The sequence below is a fragment of the Synchiropus splendidus genome, chromosome 15 (genome assembly GCF_027744825.2).
Source record: "Synchiropus splendidus isolate RoL2022-P1 chromosome 15, RoL_Sspl_1.0, whole genome shotgun sequence".
Lineage (NCBI taxonomy): Eukaryota > Metazoa > Chordata > Actinopteri > Syngnathiformes > Callionymidae > Synchiropus > Synchiropus splendidus.
The window spans coordinates 12,269,271-12,288,634 of NC_071348.1; the positions used below are offsets into that span (position 1 = coordinate 12,269,271).

Genomic DNA, 19,364 nt, shown 5'->3' on the forward strand with positions numbered 1-19,364 from the left:
TCGATGGTAAACCACCATCATGATGATGCATTCCATTTCACACTGCTGATTTCCTGTTCTGCTGCTGACATATACTCAGTCTGATCATTCAGTGAGAATATGGCTTGATTTCTGCAATATGAAGTGATATTTCAGCCTTACTTTTCTGTGTTTAGTGTTTAGTATTTACAGGTTTTTTCACTTGCTTTTTAAACATTTTTTGCTTTTTATTTTTTACTTTTTTTTAATCCATAAATCACACTTCATTTCAGAAGAGGGACAGTTAAATCATTCTTTCTTTCGCACCATCTTATTACATATTTAAATCATTCTTTCAGGCTTTTTTTGTCTTTGATTTTTTATTTGACATTGATTTTTTCTGTGAAGGCAGGTTTAAGGACCACCTGCTATAGTCACACACATACTGAGAAAGGCAAATGCACTTGCCGCCCACTGGGTGGCAGCCACTTTGCCCTTTCCTAATTTTCCGTTCATCACAAGCACAACCCCCAACTGTCCCCAATGTTTGGGGATTTGGAGAGAGAGACAGCTGCTTTGCAAGCATTCACTCCGCTAGCAAAGAGGTATGTGTGCCACATCTGGTCGACGAGGCCCAAATAACACAAAGCGCTCGGTGGTGGAATAGAACACACACACAAGGAGTATAAATCTATCGAGAGTAAAAACAAAAGACGCGATCGTAAAAGACTAAAGAAAATAAGCAGGGAGAACAACTAAGGAGGCGGCAGAAAAGAACTAGCACGCACGTGAAAAAACAGAGCTATAAACAGGAGCAACGAGAGAGCGGTGGGTCGAGACAGAGTTTACCGTTGGAACACGAAGTGACCATCTGGCAGCGCAGACTGGAACCAGGGTGTAGAAATCAGTGCAGTTTGACGAGCGGAATGGGATCCAGCTGTGCTGCTGTGAAACTGAACAGAAAGAAGGAAAGGGAAACAACACACAGGAAGTCAGGAAATAACAAAATAAAAGCACACCAAAACCAAAACATTACACTTATGGGCCCAGGTCTGAGGATGCTGACCTACTTGAACATCTGGCTCATACTGTCCAAGACCAGGTCGGAAGCAAAGAAACGCACACAGGTGGGATTACCGGGCATCACAACCCTGGGATTAGTAGTGAACTGTAAGAAGAGCTTCCTGTCGGTCCAAAATGCCTAGTCTGGGAGTGGTGTTGGACACTATAACTGGAAGTGTCACACTAACAGAAGAGCGCATGACCTCCATTCTGTCACTGTCTTCACAGATTCTGAGAGCTCCAGCCCCAGCGACCACAGCAAGGGTGATGATGACAATGTTGGGGCTGTGTGTAATGTGTTGGGAAAATTGACTTTACACATAGATCAAGCGCACGTCTTGATAAGGCAACCACACTTCTGTCACCTACATCAATCGGCAGGGTAGATTAAGGCCCCCTCTGAACATGATCGCACGTCAGATCTGGATCTGGGCGGACGTGTATCTAGGCTCTTTGACAGTGCAACATGTCCCAGGAGTGGAAGGAGTGGAAAATGGAAAGACTCTCCAGCAGAGGTATCCAGAGAAGAGACAATTGGTGGAAGGAGCCCTGAGGACGCTCCCACCTTGGTCCACAGCGCTTCAACAAGCTCGAAGGACGTTGAAGTCGCGGCCAATTCTGGGACGGTAGCTCAGGGTTTGGATGCTGCAGGGATAGCAGAGTGCCACTTGCTGGATCATGTGAGACTAACCAGTCAGTGATTGGTGTGAAGATAATGGACCGACACCCTCAGTGGTGCTGATGTTTCTTCAGGGGCAGTATGACTTCAACACTGAAGGTCTTTGTGGCAGCTGTATCCTCCTACCACAACGGACTAGTCCCGTGACCGCTGGGGTTACATTTATCACCTGGCATTCTCCTTGTCACCAATAGGGAAGCACGCTGACATAGAAGCCTTGGGTTACCTGTTGTAACCCACTTTCTATGAAGTGTGCAATGCTTGAGTTGTCACCTGGTGGGCGTGGCTTTCACTGTTTGGCTGGGAGGGGAGCAGTTTGGAGTGGACACAGAGCCAGCAGACAGTTAGAGGCGGATGACATTTCTACGTGAAATAAATGATTATAACTTTGAATTGAAAATGTCAGTGATGTTCTAGAATGTGTCAGGAAGCATTTTGAAATGAAAAACAACTGCTTTTGCCTTTATTTGCACGCTGTGATGGTAGATTTTCTTCGGTCACCCCAGGACCAGTGGAATCACACTGGACATCAAACCATCCATCCAGACATGGCATTTCTCACGCAGAATTAAAATGGGAGTAGTTGCAGTAACAGTAATCATAAGATCATTTTGTCATCATTAATGTCCAATTGTTAAATTGATGTAAAACCATGCCACTAATATCACTATATGACCATTGCTGTTGGAAATCTATCACAGTAATACATGGTTAAATCAATAAATAAAAATGTATTGTATGGAATAAAGGCTTTTAAATTCTGTTCTGGTGAAATATGTCGATGAGAAGATGGCATGAGAAATGGCAGCACAAGAAAGCTTTGCTTCTGCTTTTTATAAATATTGATTTTGATTTTATATTTATTTATATAAGAAATATTTATTTTAAAACATTGGTGCAACAAAATGCAAACAAACACAACCACAATTGTTATATATTGAGTGGTCAATGAGGGGATGAGGGAAGATGATGAAGATAGGTTCAGGTGCTGACTTTCCTGATGGAAAACATGGAGGGACAAATTTGCTCTTCTAACGCCGGCATTTAAAATGATAAATAAGCAGCTGTCATTCATTTGGAAGGAAAAGGAGCCAAGGAAGCATTTTAAAAGGCGCAGGTGCTCTGCCGTCTGAAGAAGCCATTTTTGTGCTGAAATGATACGTCCATTATTGTCATATGGTGCTAAAAATCAAGAATACAAGTGACTTCACTTGGTACTAGGACTGATCTCGCTAAGGTTGGAATACAGCGCCATCTCCTGGTCAGTCTCTTCCTCCACCAGAACCTGATTCTTGTCTTCTTGTTCTTCACTGTGTTTCTCTGAGTCTTCAGCAGCTGTTGTCACGTCTTGTCTCTTGATTTCAGCGTATTCTGTCTCTGTCGTCTCGGGTGCCTTGCGGGGACCTTTTCCTTTCAAGTGATAGAAGTCGATGGTAGAGTAATGCACATCCTTCCATGCTGGCTCCGGTTCCTGGGGTCCTCCCTCTGACTTCTTTGTGTTTCTGTGGAGACAGTAGTTTGTTATGTTCTCAGTGACAACAAGGCAGTGATTCATGTGTTCACTCTGTACCTGCAACAAATGAGCTGCAGCACAAAGAAGATGATCCCAGATAAAAACACTCCCACCAGAAATGCCACCAGGACTTCCACTGTTAGAAACTTGAACAGACCTGGACTCAAGACCAGAATCAGTCAAGAGAGAAGTGTTTGTTTTGATGGTGCATTTTAAATCACCACACTCACTCTCACGATGAGACGCCAGCTTCAGAACAGGAAGTTCCTCCTTTGTTTCTCCGTCCTCACGAGTGACAACACACACAACAGTCTTCACACTGTGGCCATCTTTCACACTGAAGCTGCTCCAGATTTCATCTCCTGATACGTTGGTCTGGATGTGAGAGTCACTGTGGTCGGTCAGCAGCAGCCAGGAGATGGAGGGTAAGGGGTGGCCCTGACTGCCACAGACACAAGTGAGAGCTGCTGAGTCCCGCTCACATCTAGAGCCATTCAAGATCCCAGCAAACCCTGAGAACATCAGCAGATTCACACCATCATTAACTCACTCATGTCAGCAGCAAATGAGGAGAGAACATGGAGCGTACAGGTCACGGTCACATTCACGGATGTGGTCAGTGTCTCCATCTCATATCTGGCTTCACAGATGTAACGTCCTGAATCTTCTGTCGTCACATTTGGGATCAAAACTGACACAGTGTTGGCGTTAGAGGTCTGGCAGGGGAAGGTTTTCTCTCTCCTCTCTTCCTTCTTCATGGTGATGACAGATTCAGGATAACTTTCAGAAGCACAAGTCAGATTTAGAGCTCTGCCCTTCTTTACATCTGTGTTCCCCAAAATGATGGGTGTCCTCACATCTGCCAGCAAAATGTGGAAAGACATGAATGAGTTCCTACTGAAGAGACCAGGAGTGAGGAGCATTCAAAATAAATATATATCATTTTAACCTATTATGATATTCATATAATTCAACAAACACCACTCAATATTAAACCCTCAAATATTCAAACCATAATATTGTCAGTTTTACTGACTATATTAAGTCACTTGGACATGGAGATCATGGACCTGCAGAAGGGCAGCAGACATAGTTCATGGCTAATGTCAGAGCAAAGTGAAATATGGTAAACTCACACTTGACTTTAAGATCGATCTTCCTTATCACTTGTTTACTTCCTTGTTCTGCAGTGCATCTGTACGGCCCAGAATGCTCTTTAGTCACGGCTGGGATCATCAAGGCAGCTTCTCCAGTGCTGCGAGCCAGAGCTTCTGACGTCTTCCCTTTCGTCCATTGGACCAGAACCGGAGGGAAACTGTCAGCAGCACAGTGCAGAGACAAAGTCTCACCCTCCCTCACAAGAGTTTGTCCAGTGATGGTGACGCTCTTCAGGTCTATGAGACAAATCCATGAGAAACTCTTCATCATGAAGAATCAGGACCACAGAAATGAGACTGACAGGAGAGAGAACTTCTTACACTGCACTTCCAGAGTCTGTTTCGCCTCTGTGCTCCCACCGTGTTTGAAGACAACAGTGCAGGTGATGCTGCTGCTGTGGTGCTCAGAAGAAGCGCTGAATATCAGAGTGGAGCTGTACTGTCTCCTCACAGCACCAAGAGAAACACTCTTCTGAAGTGTGATGTTTCCTCCAACCAGGTGTGGACTCTTCCCTTTGCCTTCCCACTTCCAGCTAATAGTGGGCTCAGATCCGGAGCAGAGTCCAGGAGCAGTGCAGGTCAGTGCTGTCAGCTGACCCTCTTTCAGTTGAGGGACATCCAGGATGGGCTTTTGCCTCAGACCTGGTGAGAGAATCATCTGTGAGTCTGGGAGGAAGCTTTGTCAATCAAACCTCATGTTCTTTTGAAAATGATGCTTCATCTCTGTGAGGCTCTGAAAGACCCCAGTCTTTAGATCTAATCCATGAGTTTCCGTCATTGCTGCTATGATTCATGATTCTCCTCATCAGAAACCTCCCCCTCCAGGTCTCACTCTCAGAGATATGATTCCTCCAGTTAGTCCTGGGTCTGCCCCGAGGCTTCCTCCATGTTGGACCTGTTCAGACACCTCAGCAGAGAGGGGTCCTGACTGGCTCTTTCTTCACCTGGCTTCTCATGCTCTCACCCCTCAGCTGAAGTCCGACCTGTTCTCCGCCCTCTCTGACTGATCACCATGGTGTCCAAGTGAGAGGAGCTGATCCTGCTTGATGCTGGTTTGAAACTCTAGTCTGACAGAGGCAGCAGGACCACAACAATAAAAGCTGAGCTGAACCAAGAAGCCTTGCTGTGTATATTAGTGCAGTCATTACTGGTGAAGAAGGAAGAGAGATGAATGAGTGAATGTGTTTCCTTCATTCTCTTCCTTGGTCGTATCAGAAACTGGAACTGGAACAATGAACTTCTGTAAAACACATCGTACCTCTGACAGATATTCCTTGTTTCGTCCAATATGTATGACTTCTGTCTTTGCTGGTCAGTCTGAGCTGGTACCATCCAGAATCTGACGGTGAGAGGTCGTTGATGATGATGCTGCAGTTCCTCTGACTCACATCAGACTCCAACAGTGACACTCGTCCTTCAAATCCTTCCCTGATGGCTGAGCTGCTGTCACTGGAGTAGATCAGGTCTGATGAAGAGTCGCACCATTCATGCCTTTGTTCACATCTGAACCAAAGCATGTGTTGAGGAGTGAAGCTCTGAGGAGTCTTGAAGGAGCATGGAATCTCCACACAGAGTCCACTCTCTGCAGTTATGACTCCATCATCTAAAGTGACACAGTAGTCTCCGTGTGGACACGTTTCCTTTAAACCTGCTGTTGAACAGAACAAAAACATGAAAAATGAAACAATTTTACTTATTATGAACACTAGCTTACTGTTATTTCACATTATTTCTATTTTTCATAAAATTCAGACTAGAATCATTGAACAACTGTATAATGTACCTTGAACAAGAGCACACATGAGAATAACCATGAAGAAACCCTTCATCTTCAGGAAGTTCATACTCCTTCAAAGAAACATCGAAAAGAACATTTTACATGATGATTTATTAAAAAACAAAATAATAGTGAGGCATCTCTCTATCAAAACTTCACAGTGGAAACAGGTGATGAGGTAAATGTGCTTTTTAAAAGTTTTATTTTTGGACTGCTTCGACTTCCATTCCACTACATCTGGATGTTAAAAGCTGAACTTTTAGTGAACAGATATAAGACCTTCTGATATTACAATGTTTTATGAACAATTTGATATTGTAGGATCGAACAACCACATTTTCAGAGTGTTAAAGTACTGCATTTTTCTCAACATCACTGGACACTCACAATGTTAGAAATGTGAAAAGCCACTTACCACTGAGCTCAGGTCAACAAGTGAAGAATCCACTGCACAACTGACGGAAGTCAATTCTCAGCGGCTCATGTTTGTTTGAGGAGCTGCGGTCAGCCAGAGCGAGCTTTGCTTCTGCTTTTTACACCCCCAGCTTCATGTGTTTTTTAATACATTAATGATCATTTTGGACACAGTATTGAGCAAACAGAAACGGGAAGTTATAATGCATCATAGTGACATGTCAGTGTTACTTCTCCTCATCTTTATTAATATTTAATTTTGTCAAACATTTCCTCTACACACAGACATATGCAGTAACTGTTAAAAACAAGGGACAACTTTATTTACATTTTATTTATATTACAAATTTCATAAAGTGCTTATGTGCGTAAGAGGTACAAATTAACATCAATTCCCATTAAAATCAGATTCTTTTAAAATGCAAAATGCAGTTCTTCATTTTCAATATCGCACAGTATATTTTTAAAACACCATATTGATTTAAAACCATTAAAATCATTCACATGTTTATAAAACCTGTACTCCAAGCAAAGCTTTCAATGAGACATATTGCCTTGACCTCCTGACCTTCCCTTTTCTCAGTTTTGTTTTTTTCTGCTCTTATAAATTGACATTTTTGCCTCTCTGGAATATAATGTAACAGTTGGAATTTTTCTTTTGCTCTGCTTCCCACTCCCATGATAAAATTTCCCTCAGTAAAATTTACATTAAAGACACTAAAAACATGTTTTAAAAGAGAGAAGAAACTACTGAGTCTCTCACACAGTTTCTCTCAGCAATTGCACCATGTAAAATTCTCCACTGGAGGTCATCTGTCTGTTTCCTGGTGGAGAGTTTGTATTGTTCCCTCCACTGTGGGCTACATCCATCTCCTAGTTTCTTGGACCACACAGTGGAGGCTCTAATGCTCAGTCCGACCCTGTGGATGATCTTCACACAGTTGCTGGAGATGCGTTTCTTCTCTGCTTTGTGTAGCGCGAGCTTGTCTCGCTCCGTGACTTTTCAAAGGGGGCCGGTGTGTTCTCCAAGTCCTGGGCTCAGGACGATGTCTGGGAAGAGGTCTGCTGGGTCCGGGGCTTTTCTTTGTTCATTATAGTCTTTGAGGAGGTGCTTTTCTTTCCCTGTGATCCTCCAGGATTCTCTGGGCCACCTGGACAGACTTTAGCCTCAGCAGGGAGCCCAGGCCCTGGACATCCTTCAGCTCCGGCCCCACCGCCTCCACCAGAAGTTTCAGGGTGAGGGTTCCAGACTGGACCAGCGCTGTCGTCAGGCCGGGAGTGGTATCATTGGTGATGTCCAGTCTGGCCCCGTGGATGAGCGGTTCTTTGAGCAACCAGTGCAGAGAGTCGGCTGAGGAACACCTTTTATGATGAAACAGATTCCATGATTTAAAAACACTTCTGTAAAAGGGAGGCAGCCCAGATAAATTTATCAATTTAGAATCAGTTAAAAAAAAAGAACATCATCCAAGCCCAGGTAACTGGCACGCCTCAGGATACAGCTGGTCAGGTGGACAAGGCCCTGTCCCCCTTCCTCTCTGGCTTAAAACCGCATCCCCAGTGCAGACCGTCCCAAAAGAAATTCACCATTTTTCACTGTGTAACTGCCAGCAGACCTGGGGGAGGGCCGACACAGGTTAGTTTGTGCCACGGTTGGGATTCTACCAAGTTGTTTAAAACCAGCGCAGGGGCTTCGTTTTTGCTCCAGTTGACCCACGCTGCTGACGCTATGTTAAAATTGTTGATATTATTTTCTCTCAAAGGTCTGCATCCCTCTGCTCATAAGCAGATAAAACCTTCATTAAAACCTGGTACCACTACACCTCGGCGGCTGGAGCGTAGGGGTTCAAGGGAGAGTGCATAAAGCCCAGAGCACAGCCCTGACAGACCCCTCTACACACTCTTAAAGGAGCACACAGACTGCGGTTGATCTTCAGGACGCTCTCAATATCACTATATATATATCACACAGATACTCCGCGGAAAGAAGTTAACAGAATCAAATCAAATCAAAAGCAGACCATGACAACAAGAGCGCTTTGCTTTTATTTTTGTACAATAAGATGAAAACAAATTTGAGCATGAACATTGTATATTGAGCATTGAATTACTAGGAAAATAAAAAGTGCGAGGAAGAAATGAACGATGAAAATAGGTTTAGGTGGACAAGGCGGATTTTTCCTGATGGAAGATGCAGAGAGATAAATATGCTTTTAGTTCAACTAAAAATAGGCAGCTATCAGTCATTTGGGAAAAAATACAGAGCACAGACAGCATTTAAGTTTTAACACGTACTCTGGTTTCCTCCCACTGTCCAGAAAGAAGACATTTTTAATATGAAGTTCTTCACCTTCACCTTCACCTTCTTCTGCCGCTTATCCGGGGTCGGGTCGCGGAGGTAGCATTCGGAGCAAGGAAGCCCAAACTTCCCGATCCGCACAAACCTCCTCCAGCTCTTCCCGGGGGATCCCGAGGCGTTCCCAGGCCAGACCAGACACATCATCTCTCCAGCGAGTCCTGGGTCTTCCCCGGGGTCTCCTCCCGGTAGGACATGGCCGGAACACCTCCTCAGGGAAGCATCCAGGATAATGAAGTGAATGAAGAATATGAAGTCCATTATTGACATATAAAAAGACAGACTAGAAGTGACTTCACTGAGTTGTACCAAGTCCAATCTTTCTAATGTTGGAATACAGCGCCATCTCCGGGTCAGTCTCTTGCTTCCTGAAAACCTGATTATTGCCTTCTTGTTTTTCTCTTTTTTTCACTGACTCCTCAGCAGCGGTTGTCACGTCTTGCCTCTTGATTTCTGAGTATTCTGTCTCCATAGTCTCGGGTGCCTTGTGGGGACTTTTTCCCTTCATGTGAAAGAAGTTGATGGTAGAGTAATCCACATCCTTCAGTCCTGGCTCAGGTTCCTGGGGTCCTCTCTCGCCCACTGCTGTCTCTGCCTTAGGAGTCTGTCGATCAGCTCCATTGGTCTGTTTGATACACAACATTTGTGAACTGTTAATGCTGTTAGCGTCTCATAGTGAGGATGGATGACTGACTGGAGGAGAAAACTCAAGCAAGCACCAGCTGAAATAGGAGCTGAAACATCAGGCAAGCATGTGACCTAAGGCTACTCCCTCATTGGCTTCTTCTCGACGTCCATGTTGAGTGGAGCTTTATGGTACACTAGGTTTTTGTCTCCTTTACTGTTTTTAAGGGGGAAAAAATTTTCCAGGAGGGTGAATTTTACTATTGATGGCGCAGCCCACAACATTTTAACATGAGCTTGTAACTGTAGATAACTACCAATACTTTGATTTAAATTATTGAGGCTCTTACCAAAGGAATTTCCATGTGCTTTTGCATTTTCTTTGTGTTTCTGAGGAGACAGTAGTTTGTTATGTTCTCAGTGACAACAAGACAGTGATTCATGTGTTCACTCTGTACCTGCAACAAATGAGCTGCAGCACAAAGAAGATGATCCCAGATAAAAACACTCCCACCAGAAATGCCACCAGGACTTCCACTGTTAGAAACTTGAACAGACCTGGACTCAAGACCAGAATCAGTCAAGAGAGAAGTGTTGTATGTGTGTAAGTGTGTACATTCTAAAAGACCTCACTCACTCTCATGATTCAGAACAGGAAGTTCCTCCTTTGTTTCTCCGTTCTCATGAGTGACAACACACACAACAGTCTTCACACTGTGGCCATCTTTCACACTGAAGCTGCTCCAGATTTCATCTCCTGATACGTTGGTCTGGATGTGAGAGTCACTGTGGTCGGTCAGCAGCAGCCAGGAGATGGAGGGTAAGGGGTGGCCCTGACTGCCACAGACACAAGTGAGAGCTGCTGAGTCCCGCTCACATCTCGAGCCATTCAAGATCCCAGCAAACCCTGAGAACATCAGCAGATTCACACCATCATTAACTCACTCATGTCAGCAGCAAATGAGGAGAGAACATGGAGCGTACAGGTCACAGTCACATTCACGGATGTGGTCAGTGTCTCCATCTCATATCTGGCTTCACATATGTAACGTCCTGAATCTTCTGTCGTCACATTTGGGATCAAAACAGACAGAGTGTTGGTGTTAGCGGCCTGGAAAGAGATGGTTTTCTCTCTCCTCTCTTCCTTCTTCATGGTGATGACAGATTCAGGATAACTTTCAGAAGCACAGGTCAGATTTAGAGCTCTGCCCTTCTTTACATCTGTGTTCCCCAAAATGATGGGTGTCCTCACATCTGCCAGCAAAATGTGGAAAGACATGAATGAGTTCCTACTGAAGAGACCAGGAGTGAGGAGCAGTTCAGATATTTGAGGGTTCAATATATTCAAGTGACTTGAATATATTAAGTAACTTGGACATGGAGCCCATGGACCTGCAGAAGGGCAGCAGACATAGTTCATGGCTAATGTCAAAGGAACAAAGTGAAATATTGTAAACTCACACTTGACTTTAACGTGGACCTCCTCCATCACTTGTTTACTTCCTTGTTCTGCAGTGCATCTGTACGGCCCAGAATGCTCTTTAGTCACGGCTGGGATCTTCAAGGCTTCTCCAGTGCTGCGAGCCAGAGCTTCTGACGTCTTGCCTTTGGTCCATTGGACCAGAACCGGAGGGAAACTGTCAGCAGCACAGTGCAGAGACAATGTCTCACCCTCCCTCACAAGAGTTTGTCCAGTGATGGTGAGGCTCTTCAGGTCTATGAGACAAATCCATGAGAAACTCTTCATCATGAAGAATCAGGACCACAGAAATGAGACTGACAGGAGAGAAAACTTCTTACACTGCACTGCCAGTGTCTTTTTCACCTCTGTGCTCCCACCGTGTTTGAAGACAACAGTGCAGGTGATGCTGCTGCTGTGGTGCTCAGAAGAAGCGCTGAATATCAGAGTGGAGCTGTACTGTCTCCTCACAGCACCAAGAGAAACACTCTTCTGAAGTGTGATGTTTCCTCCAACCAGGTGTGGACTCTTCCCTTTGCCTTCCCACTTCCAGCTAATAGTGGGCTCAGATCCGGAGCAGAGTCCAGGAGCAGTGCAGGTCAGTGCTGTCAGCTGACCCTCTTTCAGTTGAGGGACAGCCAGGGTGGGCTTTTGCCTCAGACCTGGTGAGAGAATCATCTGTGAGTCTAGGAGGAAGCTTTGTCAATCAAACCTCATGTTCTTCTGAAAATGATGCTTCATCTCTGTGAGACTTTCCATCATTGCTGCCATGATTCTCTGAGGAGAAATGACCCCTGTAACATGCTCCTCTTCAGAAGAAAAAAAGTACAGTGACTACACTCGTGTAGTCGTGTAGATTAAAAGTAAAGACAACACTTTATTCTCAATTTCTGTTGTTGTGTTTGTTGCTGTTTTGATTTTTTCTGACTTTGGTTCTGGTGTTTTAATACTTTATGAGAAAATGAAACATGAACTGATCATTCACACAGCTGAGACGATGGTGTCAGAATGATGGGCTCGTGAAACCGTTCCATTATCCATTATCATGAGTGGCAGAAAGAGGCAAATGCAGCTGTTGTCCACAGCTGATGAATGTAACTGAATGGCTGCTTCCTCAAATGGCTTCTCATGTTCTCATCACTCAGCTCTCATTCAGCCTGTGCTCCTCCTTCTCTGACTGTCACCGTGGTGAATGATGGTAGTTTGAACCCGTGACATGAGAGACAACATCGTCTGCAAAAAATGGAGACGGACCAAGCGCACTTCCTGTGTATATGGATTCATTATTAGGAGGAAGAGAGATGAATGAGTGAATGTGTTTCTGAGTTCCCTCATCTGTTCCGCGGTCATACCAGAAACTGGAACTGGAACAATGAACTTCTGTAAAATGCATTGTACCTCTGACAGATATTCCTTGCTTCTTCCTATATGTGTATCCCTTATCTTTGCGGGTCAGTCTGAGCTGGTACCATCCAGAATCTGACGGTGAGAGGTCGTTGATGATGATGCTGCAGTTCCTCTGACTCACATCAGACTCCAACAGTGACACTCGTCCTTCAAATCCTTTCCTGATGGCTGAGCTGCTGTCAGTGGAGCAGATCGGGTCTGATGAACGGTCGCACCTGTCTTGACCTTGTCGTACACATCTGAACCAAAGCATGTGTTGAGGAGTGAAGCTCTGAGGAGTCTTGAAGGAGCATGGAATCTCCACACAGAGTCCACTCTCTGCAGTTATGACTCCACTAGCTAAAGAGACACAGTAGCCTCTGTGTGGACACGTTTCCTTTAAACCTGCTGTTGAACAGAACAAAAATACAAAACAGAACGGTTATTCCACATTATTATTAGCACCAGGTGACTGTCATTCACATTCTGACAAAAATCTGAAATGATGAACATTTGTTCCAAATTACAATTATTACAATAACAATATTAATAATTGTCGTAATCATTTAAGTTTGATTGTTATAAAATAAATCTTTTTTCAGACTTATTTATAATTCTGAATAAAATATTCAACTTAGTGGCATCACTAAAATTCAAAATAATATAATTGGAATGCACAGAACATTTTATTGTCATTGATCCATTATTATTATTGTTATTATATATTATTATAATAATAAAAAAGAGAATTCGTTCTGGTGCTGATGTGACTCATATTTATCACAATATTGATGATTAAAACGCTTTAAAATGTCAGTCCAACCCACAAACGTACCTTGAACCAGAGCAGACGTGAGAATGATCATCACGACACTCTTCATCCTCGCCAAGTTAAAATCCTTCAAAGAAACAGACAGAACATCTTCCACAGTAGTTCAGTCCAAACATGCCTCACGATGTAACAGGGGAAGACAGTCGTGAGGTCAGTGTACTTCACTTGATTTATTTTTCTTTAAACTATCCTCATTCTTTCTCGCTGCTGCATCTGGAAGTCAAAAATCGAATTCACTGTGAACTAATACTCAAAGGATTCGTGACATTAAAGTAATGTTCTCAATAAACCTTCATTTTTTAAACACCAAGGTTTCCTGGATAAAAATGCTCTCACTCTGGAAGAGGGTTTCAACAAGACTTTCACTTGAGAAAGTTGGTACCTCCATCACAGTTTATGAATCTCTTACTGCATGTGTTCAGGGGAAAGTGGTAGTTACTTAAATATGAATGTCCTTTTATTTATTTATTTTTTTTTTAAACAGTAATTTAAGGGGAAAATAAGTCTGCTCTACATGAATTACGACATTTTTAGAAGATAAGTATTCTGTGTCAGATATAGCTGGTGGAGTGTCACGTCCCATTTGTGCCTCTTCTGCAGCTCCATTTTACTGTCTTGCTTCAACACTGCAGTCCATCATGAAACATTGGAAGACCTCCCTCTGCACTCATTGCCAGGTGCAAGTGAAGGGCAAACAGTAAAAAGTACTTACTGTGCAAGGCAGGAAGAGCAACCAAACCATCCGCTGCCAAACTGGGACTGAAGCAAATTCTCTTGTGGTCAACTTTATCAGAGAGTGGCAGTCAGCACAAGCTTTGCTTCTGCTTTTTGTTTGTGGGGGAGGACGATGTTTTATATAAATTCAAAAGGAAATGATTACAGTGGATCATGTATTTCGTCTTTGCTTTTTATTTCAATGATATGTATTTTATTTCAGAATGCTCTTCTTATTTAACTTATATTTCAACAGTATAACCTCATGCTTCCTGTGGGACTATGAAAACTGTGTTGAGCATTTTGCCATGAAATTGCATGCAGAAATTAAATGAAAACACCTGTAACTGTGAACAGCAATAACAGCGATAAATTGTATTGGCCAAGTGAGTTTTATCAATTTAAAATTAATATGCCTATTTCTATTCTCCTTAAATACAGTTTATTGGGAGGAGTCAGAATCCAAACCATATACCACAAATGTGTACTCTAAATGCAGCTTCCATTGATGTTGTCAGTGGTGATACAGTGGTCACAAGCATAATAATGATATTAGAATTTAAAAGTCATGTAACACATGAGAATAGTGATCTGGAGACTTGACATTTCCCTTTGAATAAATCCATCAAAGGACAGGACTAAGTTGAGCTTGCCTTGATGGTTTCACAATTCTGCTGTGGAGATGCTTGCTTTGGTGCAAGAAAATACATAGCAAAATGACACAGACAGAGTATTAAATGTGGTTGTTGGTAAATGAGGGTGTGAAGAGGATCAGTGTGACCAGTGAGGATGAAGAAGGTAGGTAAGGGAGGAGAAGTCTGACTTTCCCTGAGACAGCAATGAGTATTTGCCAGTTCTCCCACTGCCCAGAATGTCAGCTTCATCAAAGAAATGATCATTCTGTCATCGTTAAAATTCAGTATCACTTCACTTGGTGCCAAGACTGATCTCTCTAATGTTGGAATACAGCGCCATCTCCTGGTCAGCCTGTTGCATCTCCAGAACTCGATTCATGACTTCTTCACTCTTTTTCACTGACTCCTCAGCAGCTTCTTGCCTCTTGATTTCTGAGTATTCTGTCTCCATAGTCTCAGGTGCCTTGTGGGGACTTTTTCCCTTCATGTGAAAGAAGTTGATGGTAGAGTAATCCACATCCTTCAGTCCTGGCTCAGGTTCCTGGGGTCCTCTCTCGCCCACTGCTGTCTCTGCCTTAGGAGTCTGTCGATCAGCTCCATTGGTCTGTTTGATACACAACATTTGTGAACTGTTAATGCTGTTAGCGTCTCATAGTGAGGATGGATGACTGACTGGAGGAGAAAACTCAAGCAAGCACCAGCTGAAATAGGAGCTGAAACATCAGGCAAGCATGTGACCTACGGCTGCTGCCTCATTGGCTTCTTCTTGACGTCCATGTTGAGTGGAGCTTTATGGTACACTTTACTGTTTTTAAGGGGAAAAATATTCCAGGAGGGTGAATTTTACTATTGATGGCGCAGCCCACAACATTTTAACACAAAATTCGTAACTGTAGATAACTACCAATACTTTGATTTAAATTATTGAGGCTCTTACCAAAGGAATTTCCATGTGCTTTTGCATTTTCTTTGTGTTTCTGAGGAGACAGTAGTTTGTTATGTTCTCTGTGACAACAAGACAGTGATTCATGTGTTCACTCTGTACCTGCAACAAATGAGCTGCAGCACAAAGAAGATGATCCCAGACAAAAACACTCCCACCAGAAATGCCACCAGGACTTCCACTGTTAGAAACTTGAACAGACCTGGACTCAAGACCAGAATCAGTCAAGAGAGAAGTGTTTGTGTACATTCTAAAAGACCACACTCACTGTCATGATTCAGAACAGGAAGTTCCTCCTTTGTTTCTCCGTCCTCATGAGTGACAACACACACAACGGTCTTCACACTGTGGCCATCTTTCACACTGAAGCTGCTCCAGATTTCATCTCCTGATACGTTGGTCTGGATGTGAGAGTCACTGTGGTCGGTCAGCAGCAGCCAGGAGATGGAGGGTAAGGGGTGGCCCTGACTGCCACAGACACAAGTGAGAGCTGCTGAGTCCCGCTCACATCTCGAGCCATTCAAGATCCCAGCAAACCCTGAGAACATCAGCAGATTCACACCATCATTAACTCACTCATGTCAGCAGCAAATGAGGAGAGAACATGGAGCGTACAGGTCACAGTCACATTCACGGATGTGGTCAGTGTCTCCATCTCATATCTGGCTTCACAGATGTAACGTCCTGAATCTTCTGTCGTCACATTTGGGATCAAAACAGACAGAGTGTTGGTGTTAGTGGCCTGGAAAGAGATGGTTTTCTCTCTCCTCTCTTCCTTCTTCATGGTGATGACAGATTCAGGATAACTTTCAGAAGCACAGGTCAGATTTAGAGCTCTGCCCTTCTTTACATCTGTGTTCCCCAAAATGATGGGTCTCCTCACATCTGCCAGCAAAATGTGGAAAGACATGAATGAGTTCCTACTGAAGAGACCAGGAGTGAGGAGCAGTTCAGATATTTGAGGGTTCAATATATTCAAGTGACTTGAATATATTAAGTCACTTGGACATGGAGCCCATGAACCTGCAGAAGGGCAGCAGACATAGTTCATGGCTAATGTAAGAGGAACAAAGTGAAATATTGTAAACTCACACTTGACTTTAACGTGGACCTCCTCCATCACTTGTTTACTTCCTTGTTCTGCAGTGCATCTGTACGGCCCAGAATGCTCTTTAGTCACGGCTGGGATCATCAAGGCAGCTTCTCCAGTGCTGCGAGCCAGAGCTTCTGACGTCTTCCCTTTGGTCCACTGGACCAGAACCGGAGGCGAACTGTCAGCAGCACAGTGCAGAGACAAAGTCTCACCCTGCCTCACAAGTGTTTGTCCAGTGATGGTGACGCTCTTCAGGTCTATGAGACAAATCCATGAGAAACTCTTCATCATGAAGAATCAGGACCACAGAAATGAGACTGACAGGAGAGAGAACTTCTTACACTGCACTTCCAGAGTCTGTTTCTCCTCTGTGCTCCCACCGTGTGTGAAGACAACAGTGCAGGTGATGCTGCTGCTGTGGTGCTCAGAAGAAGCGCTGAATATCAGAGTGGAGCTGTACTGTCTCCTCACAGCACCAAGAGAAACACTCTTCTGAGCTGTGATGTTTCCTCCAACCAGGTGTGGACTCTTCCCTTTGCCTTCCCACTTCCAGCTAATAGTGGGCTCAGATCCGGAGCAGAGTCCAGGAGCAGTGCAGGTCAGTGCTGTCAGCTGACCCTCTTTCAGTTGAGGGACATCCAGGATGGGCTTTTGGCTCAGACCTGGTGAGAGAATCAAACACTTTTTTTCTTCTGAAAATGATGCTTCATCTCTGTGAGGCTCTGAAAGACCCAAGTCTTTAGATCTAATCCATGAGTTTCCATCATTGCTGCTATAATTCTTTGCGGAGAAATGATCTAACAACCCCCCCCACATTCTCCTCTTCAGAAACCTCCTTCACCTCCTGCAGAACTTCTAGCTCCTGTTCACAAGACATATGACTCCTCCAGTTAGTCTTGGACAAACAAAAGGTGACTGATCACCATGGTGTCCAACTGAGAGGAGCTGAACCTGCTTGATGCTGGTTTGAAACTCTCGTCTGACAGAAGCAGCAGGACCACAACAATAAAAGCAGAGCTGAACCAAGAAGATATTAGTGCAGTCATTACTGGTGAAGAAGGAAGAGAGATGAATGAGTGAATGTGTTTCTGAGTTCCTTCATTCTCTTCCTTGGTCGTATCAGAAACTGCAGTAATTGTGCTCATGTCAGCAGGAACAATGAACTTGTGTGACACTTGTCGTACCTCTGACAGAAATCTCTTGCTTCTTCTTATATGTGTATGCATTGTCTTTGCTGGTCAGTCTGAGCTGGTACCATCCAGAATCTGACGGTGAGAGGTCGTTGATGATGATGCTGCAGTTCCTCTGACTCACATCAGACTCCAACAGTGACACTCGTCCTTCAAATCCTTTCCTGATGGCTGAGCTGTTGTCACTGGAGTAGATCGGGTCTGATGAAGAGTCGCACCTTTCATGCCATTGTTCACATCTGAACCAAAGCATGTGTTGAGGAGTGAAGCTCTGAGGAGTCTTGAAGGAGCATGGAATCTCCACACAGAGTCCACTCTCTGCAGTTATGACTCCATCATCTAAAGTGACACAGAAGTCTCCGTGTGTACAGGTTTCCTTTAAACCTGCTGTTGAACAGAACAAAAACAGAGGAACAGACAATTATCAATATTGGATGTTTCAAAGCGCTGTCACATCCTTACTCACATTTTAATTATCCTTAAATGTTACTTCAGTATTCTGAAGTACTTTTCCTCCTCATATTACTTCTTTTTGATGTCTTCCTGCATGAGATCCGTGAAACCATAGACAACATCATAAGATCTGATAATTCAAAACATTTTTTGAAAGTGATTTCACCGTCCATCCATCCTCCTCCACTAAAGTGACAGAACTCCTCACGCTATATCTAAAGGAGACGCCTGCCCCCCCCCCCCCCCCCCCCCCCACCGGAGAAAACACATTTCAGCCACTTGTATCCAGGATCTCGTTTTTTCACTCATGACCCACAACTCACGAGCATAGGTCACCTTTTGGCTCAGCGCTCTCTTACACAGAGGTAGAGCTACTGCAATACCGCTTCAGCTGACCAAGCTCCAACTAACTTACACCTCACACATGAATATGAGCTGCTCAGGCTTAAATATTTGTAGTGCGTTCAGATAATTGTTTTGTGAGGTGAAAATTTATTCTTGTGGTAACACTGACGTCCAGATTTATTGATCATTTTCCAGTTTTCCCTTCCTTTTCAACATTGTCAAAGAATCTTGACAACCTTCATAACCCTTAATAAATTCGGGAGTCATCCGCCTTCATGACAGCTGGGTTTTTCTGTCCATTTGCCGTCACTATAACACCAATAATATATATAATATATCGACATTTTTCTCTAAATTCAGTGTTAGGTATGAAATATGTGGTAAGGTATAAACAGCGCAGCATATGATCGTGGGTATTCTTTAGTTCCTTTTTTAAGTTCTCCTTTCTTTACCTGTATTCCGTTTCAAGCAGACATTTTTTCGGGTGAAATGACAAGACGTCTTGAGATATAAGTGCAACGGATGTACAAACACAAACCACCACAGAAAACTATGAGAGGGATGATGGAGTGAGGATGATCTTACCTTGGACGCCATGGTGCTCCCTCACTGAGAAGAGCAAAGTTGTCCAGAGGAGAATCGCTCTCATTTCTGTTGCACGACTACGAATATGCAGCACAGAAGACATGTTGACTGAGCAGTGAATCCATATCGCCACCTCCTCTACATATCTGCTGTTGTTCTGTGTGTATTACCTATGTCCCACAGCTGTCA

At 43.7% G+C, this 19,364-nt stretch overlaps 3 protein-coding genes across 4 annotated transcripts; all 3 read right to left on the minus strand.

Annotated features, from left to right (window-relative positions):
- Positions 1 to 2,655: 2,655 nt before the first annotated feature.
- LOC128746537 (myelin-associated glycoprotein-like) lies at positions 2,656 to 6,702 on the minus strand. Its single transcript, XM_053843649.1, has 9 exons — positions 6,562 to 6,702; positions 6,153 to 6,217; positions 5,628 to 6,020; positions 4,691 to 5,011; positions 4,349 to 4,606; positions 3,802 to 4,071; positions 3,443 to 3,724; positions 3,270 to 3,369; positions 2,656 to 3,201 (listed from the first exon to the last, which is right to left on the minus strand). The coding sequence occupies exons 2-9, from the start codon at positions 6,211 to 6,213 to the stop codon at positions 2,907 to 2,909; spliced, it is 1,980 nt and encodes a 659-aa protein (XP_053699624.1). The 5' UTR covers positions 6,214 to 6,217; positions 6,562 to 6,702; the 3' UTR covers positions 2,656 to 2,906.
- Positions 6,703 to 8,646: 1,944 nt separating this feature from the next.
- LOC128746516 (sialic acid-binding Ig-like lectin 5) lies at positions 8,647 to 13,976 on the minus strand. Of its 2 annotated transcripts, XM_053843614.1 has the most exons (10): positions 13,930 to 13,976; positions 13,221 to 13,284; positions 12,398 to 12,793; positions 11,341 to 11,661; positions 11,002 to 11,256; positions 10,525 to 10,794; positions 10,178 to 10,447; positions 9,999 to 10,098; positions 9,891 to 9,930; positions 8,647 to 9,541 (listed from the first exon to the last, which is right to left on the minus strand). In XM_053843614.1, exons 1-10 carry the CDS (start codon positions 13,957 to 13,959, stop codon positions 9,212 to 9,214), a joined length of 2,076 nt encoding a protein of 691 aa, XP_053699589.1. In that variant the 5' UTR covers positions 13,960 to 13,976; the 3' UTR covers positions 8,647 to 9,211. The 2 variants fall into 2 exon arrangements, with proteins under 2 accessions (XP_053699589.1, XP_053699590.1); XM_053843615.1 differs by lacking the exon at positions 10,525 to 10,794.
- A 143-nt stretch (positions 13,977 to 14,119) lies between these two features.
- LOC128772166 (myelin-associated glycoprotein-like) lies at positions 14,120 to 19,364 on the minus strand. The gene is made up of 10 exons (XM_053888302.1): positions 19,346 to 19,364; positions 19,176 to 19,252; positions 17,787 to 18,179; positions 16,944 to 17,264; positions 16,602 to 16,859; positions 16,125 to 16,394; positions 15,778 to 16,047; positions 15,612 to 15,711; positions 15,504 to 15,543; positions 14,120 to 15,170 (listed from the first exon to the last, which is right to left on the minus strand). Exons 2-10 carry the CDS (start codon positions 19,237 to 19,239, stop codon positions 14,859 to 14,861), a joined length of 2,028 nt encoding a protein of 675 aa, XP_053744277.1. The 5' UTR covers positions 19,240 to 19,252; positions 19,346 to 19,364; the 3' UTR covers positions 14,120 to 14,858.

Bases quoted from the DNA above. Each gene is read 5' to 3' on its own strand.
- LOC128746537 (XM_053843649.1), bottom strand. From the start codon at position 6,213: ATGAACTTCCTGAAGATGAAGGGTTTCTTCATGGTTATTCTCATGTGT. The intron at 4,072-4,348 runs GTGAGTTTACCA...TTTTGCTGGCAG, and splicing joins GATCGATCTTAAAGTCAAGT to ATGTGAGGACACCCATCATT. The intron at 3,370-3,442 runs GTGAGTGTGGTG...TCTTGAGTCCAG, and splicing joins GCTGGCGTCTCATCGTGAGA to GTCTGTTCAAGTTTCTAACA.
- LOC128746516 (XM_053843614.1), bottom strand. From the start codon at position 13,959: ATGGTTTGGTTGCTCTTCCTGCCTTGCACA. The intron at 10,795-11,001 runs GTGAGTTTACAA...TTTTGCTGGCAG, and splicing joins GGTCCACGTTAAAGTCAAGT to ATGTGAGGACACCCATCATT. The intron at 10,448-10,524 runs GTACGCTCCATG...TGATGTTCTCAG, and splicing joins CGTGAATGTGACTGTGACCT to GGTTTGCTGGGATCTTGAAT.
- LOC128772166 (XM_053888302.1), bottom strand. From the start codon at position 19,239: ATGAGAGCGATTCTCCTCTGGACAACTTTGCTCTTCTCAGTGAGGGAG. The intron at 15,712-15,777 runs GTGAGTGTGGTC...TCTTGAGTCCAG, and splicing joins TCCTGTTCTGAATCATGACA to GTCTGTTCAAGTTTCTAACA. The intron at 15,544-15,611 runs GTACAGAGTGAA...CTGTCTCCTCAG, and splicing joins CTGCAGCTCATTTGTTGCAG to AAACACAAAGAAAATGCAAA.